At 42.6% G+C, this 8,974-nt stretch overlaps 1 protein-coding gene across 1 annotated transcript; it reads left to right on the forward strand.

The window, feature by feature from the left end:
* Positions 1–5,913: 5,913 nt before the first annotated feature.
* Positions 5,914–7,350, forward strand: LOC115545040 (zinc finger protein 862-like). Its single transcript, XM_030357765.1, has 4 exons — positions 5,914–5,964; positions 6,259–6,476; positions 6,754–6,891; positions 7,097–7,350. The coding sequence occupies exons 2-4, from the start codon at positions 6,371–6,373 to the stop codon at positions 7,348–7,350; spliced, it is 498 nt and encodes a 165-aa protein (XP_030213625.1). The 5' UTR covers positions 5,914–5,964; positions 6,259–6,370.
* Positions 7,351–8,974: the final 1,624 nt, after the last annotated feature.

Raw genomic sequence — 8,974 nt, forward strand, 5'->3', positions numbered from 1 at the left:
TTGTATCCAACAAATCTTGTTGAAGGGCCAATAAAAGCCCAAAAATGAGTGAGACCTCAATAAAAGTTTACTTTTGCAATTTAAATGTGTAATTCATGTCTTGGAATTCAAGAGGTAGTTAATCTTAGCATTGTTGCATAGTTTAAGGAGATTGACTGAAACTGTAGTTGGGTGATTATGGTTGATATTCTAAGCCGGAAATGACATACTTGTGACTAAAAATTGAAAAAGTAGAAAGCTTTGACTTGAAACTATCCAGCTTCTATCTTTCAATCCTTCGTACTAGGTGAATAAATACCCGTTTACTGCATCCTTAAATGTTAATTTAATTCTCACTCATATTCCTAGCAATATCAATCTTAATCTGCAATGTTGATTGATTTTTATCAATCATTAATGTACTACTGTCTTAATACTACTTGGTTTTAGATTTACAAATGCAGTAATATGGATAGAGGTGTAATTTTACATTTCAATGTAATGTATAGTTGTTGCAAGGTCCCCACTAATCGCATAGGAATTTGTGTGAATTATGCAAAATATATGTATATGAAGTCCTCATCAGCCATGTTTACTGGTTTTTTAAAAGTCCCCATAAAGCATGGTCAAAACACTACTTCATCATTTCAACAATTTGAAGTTGTGTATAAGCTTGCACAGCATTTGTGAGTATACCAGATTTTTTTCATACCTGTAGAACCTTTAGAAAGGGTGGTCCCCGCAAGTGATGCTCAGAACGTTGGTCCCCATCCAACATGAAAACCAGTGTGTGTGTGTGTGTGTGTGTGTGTGTGTGTGTGTGTGTGTGTGTGTGTGTGTGTGTGTGTGTGTGTGTGTGTGTGTGTGTGGGGCAGGGATGGAAATTAACACCCGCATTAATTTGTATGGTGGCGGGTGAATTGTGTCACTTCACCCGCCACTGTGTCGGGTAATACTTTCCAGTAAGGTCCAATCAAATTAGCATATTTAATACATCCACAACCATTACTGTCAACATCCGGTCCCCTTCTTCTTCTACGCCTCTTTTGCTGAACTGCAACTGTCCGGCATCCGGGATAATATACCGGTAACAGGGCTCTCAAGTCTCACGCATTCAGCGTGAGACACACGCAATTCAACCCATGCACACGCTCACACGCCACACTTCGTATTTCCCACTATTAAATAGTGTTACAGGTAGGAATCAAATGGGTTTCCCGTACGAAGGGTAACCAGACGTCGTCTTTGGCCCGGACATGCCCTCTTTTTGAGACACTTTTAAAAAATGTGTGGCGGAATTTAAAAATCGTCCGGGATTTTATTAAAGCCTAATAGGCCTACATGTTCTCATTGAATTTGCGTTGCATTTCTTTGGGTCGTTCGCAAACTAGTTAGGCTACGCCCTCCCCTACTCAGTTCTGTTCGCTTTGCATTGGTGGAAGTGAGTAGGGGGAGTGGTTAAGTAGAGCCTTCAGATTGGACGGTTTGACTTACGCAGTTACTGTCGTATATTTATTTTTTTAACATTATTGTTTTATAGGGGAAAACATTAACAAATTTCTCCCACAGGGGATTGATAACGTTCTATCTATTGAACAGAAAGAAACATTTGGTCATACTTTACATATTTTATCACAGCATTGGCCTACTGAATGCCACAGATATGTTTCCAGCATTGGACTGAATGCCACATAAATATATAATTATGTTTTTACACGTTTGCGACGTTTAAAAGTTCAGGGTATAAAGTTCAAATACATGCCATTACTTATATTGCTTAAGCTAATAGCCTTTTGAGGCAGTGTTTTTTCTGAATATTAGTGTTAAGGGCCAATAATGCTTACTATCATACGTTAGTTACCATGTATTTTGACACATTTGTATTCAGGCACTAATTAGATTGACTTATGAGGGTGTGGCCATGCATTTTGTTTTATTGTTAATAGCCTATGTCAATTTGTTTTTTATTGAAAATACTTTGTATAGATGCATTATCCCCAAACTTGTCATCATAACACCCTTGACATTAACATGGCAGATAACTATGTATTGTTTATCATATGCGGTAAGAGTGTAACATTTTCAACTCAGTTCCTTGGTAGCACCTACTTACAGTAAGAATCACTTCTGTTGGAAAAAATTATGTGTATGAAAAACACTTTTCTTATCTATTGTTACTATTAAATTGTTTAAAATATACGGATATATATATATTAAAAAAAAAGTGGCTGGTAAAAAAGATGAGTGGCTGGTAGATTTTTAAATCTACCAGCCACAGTGGCTGGTGGGCAAAAAAGTTAATTTCCATCTCTGGTGTGGGGGTGTCTGTGTGTAGTCTTGTTTTGTTTTTCCATGTCATCAGAATGATTATTGAGTGTATTTCACAATATATTCTCAGCCATGGCAACATGTCTGTATTTGGCGGGATGACTCTGTGGGGAGACTCCCCGGCCGTCCGAGCAGCCTTGAAACACCACATCCCCATCAGGTCAAACAGTTTAGAACAACCTGGACCAGAAGGACGCCCCCTGACTGGATACATTAAGTACAGAGAAGGGGGAGAGAGAGAGAGAGAGAGAGAGAGAGAGAGAGAGAGAGGGAGAGAGAGAGAGAGAGAGAAATACATAAATAAAGATACTTAAATAGAGATAGAGAGAGAGATACATAGAGAGAGCATTTCAGGATCTCATACAGGAGTTTCTGGCTGCCCTTTATTTTTTTCTGTCCTTCATCGATACTGGTGTCAATCTGCTCTCAGAAGAACCACCAACCTCCAGGAAAGATAAACTCCTCCTCTACCAGAGCGGTGTGCACAAGGCCTTACAGAGAGAGAATGAACACCTGGATTTGTTCCTCCGATTCCTCCTGGGCCTGACTGAAGTCCAGTTCTCCGTGGTTTCCCCGATAAAGAGACAAAAAATGTACGAACCCAACAAATCTGAGACTGCTTATTGTAGAAGTCATTTGGGATCGCGTTTCTCTTTCACGGCGCAGAAGAGAAGAGAGAGGAGAGGAGAGGAGAGAGAGAGAGAGGGGAGAAGGGGAGGGAGAGCGACAGACAGACAGACAGAGAGAGAGAGAGAATGATTAATCATCCTGTGAATGATTAATCATCCTGTGGATTAATTGTTAGAGTTTGAGATTGTACACAAAACCAGTTTCACATCAAAAGGAAAGACAGCGAACCCAAGCACTGCTTCGGGACCACTATAGTTCTAGTTCTAGTTCTAGATATAGTTGGGACCGAGACGCTCTGAGGGGTCCATCCTGCAGACCCCCCGGAGAGGAGCCCCAGCAGCAGCAGCAGTACCCCCCCCCCCATGCTGAGTGTGGAGGGGGGTCGTCTGGTCTCCTGAAGGTCTGAACCGGCGGGACTCGAGGGGAGGGAGGAGGCGGACCCGCTCGACCAATGGGAATTCAGAAAGGCGGTGGCGTCATTAGTTACCAAGTGGACCTCAACAGTTGAAGTGGAAATAAGTGAAGCAACCGAACGGACAGAAGAGCACCAGAGAGGCCTGGTAGACCTCGGTGTTAACAGATTAAACACAGACACGCACACACACACACACACACACACACACACACACACACACACACACACACACACACACACACACACACACACACACACACACACACACACAGATTTATTTGACTTTTGTAGGAAAGTCTGCACTAAATCATCTAGGACCACCACTGGACTCGGAGACGAGGTGACGGCTGTCGGGTCCCACTGACCGTCCTTAGCGTCCTAACCCTCAGCCTAACATTAACCCCTCCACCTCTCCTAACCATAACCTCTGACCCCGCCACACACCTTACCCTAGCCCACAGACTCCCCTCACTACCATCCTACCCTTCGTCACCTCCAGGGCTCTAAATTAACACCCGCCAACCTGCCAAATGCGGGTGAAAATTCATTTTGGCGTGTATTAAAAAAAACTCACTAGCCGGCTTGGCCGGTGATAAATGAGTAACTTTACCATCTATTTCGCGGGACGCGTGAGCACGGTTTCTATGGGAACGCATCCGTCGAGGCTGCTGTACTAGGGGAGGGGGCGTAGGTCACTCTTGGGTTGGAAAAAACTATAGACGCCGGTACAAATACAAATACAGACACAAACACAAACAAGATGTGGCGATGGTTGGGACAGCCGGCCATCAAGAGAAAGGATATTCCTACCAAAGAGGTAGGGGAGGAGGAGGATATTGGACCTCGCGAAAAAAAAAGAAGGAAATTTAACTGTAAATGGCTAACTGGTCGTGAGTGGCTCGTGTATGATCACGAAAACAGAGTAATGTTCTGTCAGGATTGCCGAATGTATGCTAAAGAAAAACACAAAACGAATAATTTCGTGGTAGGAACCAATCATTTCAAAGTAGAAGCAGTAAAGGATCATGAAAGTGCCCGAAGTCATCAGGAGAGCCTGAGGACGAAAACCGCCAAGACGTGTCGTATCGAAGAGAGTTAAGCTGGAAGGAGCCTTGCCTTAATGAAGACGTCCGAGTTCGAGAAGATGGAGCTACTTTTTCGCAATGCCCACGCCATCGGGAAAAAAGGCAGGCCTTTCACCGACTTCGCATGGATGTGTGAGTAAGTGGATTAACTTTATTATTTACATGTTTCAGACTCATTACATTTTATACGGTATATTGACAGTACTATTTTAGTAACTATTTTAAAGTTCAGCCTCACACTTTATCAGTCACATAACATGCAAAGGTTTAACATGAATATATCATGTGGCCACCACGATTGCCCTAATACAAGCATTTTTATATATGTGTTTTTGGTTATTATTTATTTCAGGGTTGATAGAAAGAAAGGCTTGAAGATAGGAGAGACATACACAAATGACTATCAGGCAAAAGAGTTCATTCACTACATAGCGGAGGATGTGAGGAGAAAGATGAGGGCAAGATTGTCAGATGTCAAGTTCATCTCTGTCATGTCAGACGGATCCCTGGACAGTGCAGTGATTGAAGAAGAGATGGTCTATGCCAGGAGTGCCAGTGAGGGGAAGATCAAAGTTGATTTTGTCGGGATAAAAGCTGTTTCAAAGCCAGATGCTACAAGCATAGCTGAAGCTTTGTGTAATGTAATGGAGAGTGAAGTCAGCACTGATTGGAAGAGCAAGCTGGTGGCCATCACCACAGATGGAGCAGCTGTAATGACAGGAGTCAACAATGGTGTAGTTACCAAGCTGCGTGCAGACCGATCGTATGTGCTGGGGATCCATTGCATGGCCCATAGACTTGAGCTCGCCTTTTCAGATGCGGAAAAATGAGGAAAAATGTGATGGCCAAGAAGGTTGAGGACCTGTTGAGTGGACTCTACACCTTGTATCACAAGAGTGGAGTAAACAGGGCCAGCCTAAAGAAACACTTCGGGGAGCTCCACATGAAGGCTTTGATGCCAACCAGAGTAGGTGGAACCAGGTGGCTGCCACATCTCCTCAAAGCACTAGACCATTTCCTCAGGGGCTATGCTGCTGTTGTACGCCACTTACAGGAAAAGGTATGATAATTTATAGCCTACTAAAACCAACAGTGTAGGTGGATCATTTAATATTTGTGCCTTGCTTAATACATTTACATGTAAAACACATGTCTGTCAGTGATATAAACAGGTAGGAGACACAATACAAGCCAAGAATTGCATTGGAAAAACAAAATAAATATGAGACTAAAATCATATTTGCATAATAATTTGGAATTCAGTGTAAATGTTGTCTGTGATTTAATGCTGTCGTTTTGTTTGTAGGCCCAGGAGGAGACCACTGTCAGTGTTCAGAGGGCAAAGGCCAAGGGCTTCCTTAACATAGCAAAGGATGGCGGAGTCCTACGGTTTTGCTGTCTTCTCCAAGACATCATCTTTCAATTGAGCAACCTTTCCAAGTCACTGCAGAAGTCAGCAGTAACCCTGGCTGAGGCTCATAGCTGCCTGTCCTCCTCTCAGGCTGTCATAGAAAAGTACAAGTCAAGGTATAGAATAGAATACTTTTTTTCATTCTGCCCATGAGACATGAAAAGAACAAAATGCAGAACTCAGGTCTCGGTATAATGATAAATAAGAACAATAAATACTAATTAAAATCACCATCTAAAATATGGTGAGTATGTATTATGTATATTTATGCATAAGATATGTATCATATGTCATACAATTCATTATTTGATTTTAGGTTGTGTTAGTGTGTTTTTCACACTTTTTTCACAATATGTATGTAAAGATAGATAATTAATCAAACCCATCCATTCATCTCTGCACAACTGTAGACCCGGGCCTAAGCTGAGAGCAGCACTGGAGACGGACATCTATGAGGGAGTCCTTCTGAAACCGACAAAGCCTGACCAGCATGACAAGTCCAAGAATGATCTCATAGATGCCATGTGCCAGTGCATCACTTCTAGGTTTGCCGATGTAAACAGTGGTGTCCTGAAGGCAATGCGACTGATAAATTTCCAGTGCTGGCCAGAGACAGACACAAGTGCAGGTCAGTAATAATTAAAATGTAATGAACAAATATATTCCCATTTTATGTTTTAAGACAACTCCTTAAAGCTGCAGTCTGTAGTTTGGAGAAAAAAGTGGACTTAGCCAGAAAATTTGAATGAGTACAGCCTCCAGGTCCCTCCTCCTTCCTCTCTGCTGTGCTGCAGCTCTGCTTTCTAAGACCCTCTCCACAGATATAAATATAACAAATATAACACAAAAATAGTTATAGGCTGCAGCTTTAACTTTGTATCAATGTTTTTCCCCTTTGTTCTCAGATTTTGGTGATGATGATGTAGACCAGGTTATTAGTCACTTCCGACCTCTTCTACTGACAGCTGGAGTGGATATTGACTTGATTCCAGATCAATGGACCATTCTGAAAACACAACTTTACACTGCAGGTTTCAGCCAAGGTACTGTTGAATGAAGTTTAAGAAAATGAAGTCTGATGTGACTCTTTAACAATAGTCTTGAGTAGGTCATTTGTTAAAGGTACAATCCAAATGTGATGCCATCTTTTACTAACTAAATTTGCATTTGTTTTCCATGTGCTTGAAAGTCACTGAAAGTGCATACCGTAACATCTCATTTTGTATTGTCTGTCTGACCCTGCAACAGGGACCATTGAGAAGACATGGCCTGCAGTAAACAGAATGCTGCACCATGAGTGTCCTGATGTCCTACACCTGTTTGATGCCCTGCTCACCATTCCGACAAGTACAGCGGACTGTGAGAGGGGGTTTAGTGTCATGAAGCAGGTTAAGAGTGACTGGCGCTCAAGCCTGAAAGGGGAGACACTAGCTGACCTTTTGAAAACACAGTTGTGCTCACCGGACATCAAAGACTTCGACCCACGCAAAGAAAAGCCATAGAAATCTGGCATGGTGACAGTGTGCGCACACACCGGCCACACTTTGTGAGGAAGAAAAATGTAACTGATGTAAATGGGGGCTCTGAGTCAGAGTCCTCAGAGAGCTCTGCCTCTGATGATGTTTAACCTGTCTCTTTGTACATAATATATTTGTGTAATTTTGTACATTATCTGCACTAAAACATGTTTAGAGTTGTTTAAAGTTTTAAGTTGTAAAACGCTGGCCCCAGCCCCACCTTCTGGCGGTTAGGATTTAATTTTAATTGGATATACATTCCCAACTACACTGTAAGATGAATTTAAAGCTTTAGTTAATAAAATGATCAAATGAATTCAGTGGCTCTCATAATCTGTCTTTTTTGCACGGGAAAAAATGTGGCTAGTGGAAATTCTGATTGGCTGGTAACTTCAGAAACTTACCAGCCACATTGGCTGGTGATCAAAAAAGTTAATTTAGAGCCCTGGTCACCTCCTTCTCCCATAGAACCCTCTCCCTACACCACAGCATCAACTCTCACTTCACCACCGTACAAAAACAACATGCACCACTACAACAACACAAAATCATTTCTGCATACAGGAAAAACAAAAACCTCAAAGATCTCCTGGTCACCTCCACCTTCTCCCGTAAACCCACAGATCCACCACCGTCTACCACACACTGCTTCAAACCACACAACTCCATCACCAACCCACATAGCCACACCACTCTACCCATCCTCCACCCCCAAGCATTGATTCCCCCAACACAGTCTACATCATCACATGCACACACCACCACAAACACTCCATTGGAGAAACGAAACATCGCATGATCATCCGACTGAAACAGCAACTCCTCGACATCAAACACCAGCACCTACAAACCACTCTGGTTCAACATTTCACAAAACAACCCGTCACCCACCTCACCATCGCTGGGTTAGAATCAGACCCCAGATGGACCACCCAACAACGCAAACACATAGAGCACCAAAGGATCACCCGGTTACATACACTCACACCCACACGCCTGAAGGAAAAATCCTGAACCATAACACACATTCACCACAACCAGCATACACCCATCACCTATTACACATATACTACACCCACTCTATACGTCCGTCTTACACTTTACATACATTCATCATTTACCATCAATTACACTTTCATCACTTACTATCCATATCACATTCACCTTACACCTATTACACATTCATCATACAGCCACTACACATTCATTATTCATAATACCCCTATTACACATTCATCATACACTACACATTCATTACACCTGCATTACACCCACCACGCACATTATTCACTCATTACACTTATTACACCCACACTACAACCACCACCTACTACAGATTTATTACAGATCCGTCTTTCACTTCACATCCATTCATCGTGTGTGTGTGTGTGTGTGTGTGTGTGTGTGTGTGTATGCGTGTATAATGTGTGTGTGTATAATGTGTTTGTGTGTGTGTGTAAGAAGGACGTCTCAGAGCTGATCCAAAGATAGAGGAAGGACGGGCTCTGACCTCTGACCTCCCATCTGGAGCCTCATGTGACCCGGCCAGAGGACGGGCTCTGACCTCTGACCTCCCACCTGGAGCCCCGTGTGACCCGGCCAGAGGACG

This window comes from Gadus morhua, chromosome 6, assembly GCF_902167405.1.
Source record: "Gadus morhua chromosome 6, gadMor3.0, whole genome shotgun sequence".
NCBI classification, from domain to species: domain Eukaryota; kingdom Metazoa; phylum Chordata; class Actinopteri; order Gadiformes; family Gadidae; genus Gadus; species Gadus morhua.

Excerpts from the sequence above, each read along its gene's own strand:
- LOC115545040 (XM_030357765.1), top strand. The coding sequence starts at position 6,371 with ATGTGCCAGTGCATCACTTCTAGGTTTGCCGATGTAAACAGTGGTGTC. Across the intron at positions 6,477-6,753 it reads AGAGACAGACACAAGTGCAG|ATTTTGGTGATGATGATGTA; the intron begins GTCAGTAATAAT and ends CTTTGTTCTCAG. Across the intron at positions 6,892-7,096 it reads CACTGCAGGTTTCAGCCAAG|GGACCATTGAGAAGACATGG; the intron begins GTACTGTTGAAT and ends ACCCTGCAACAG.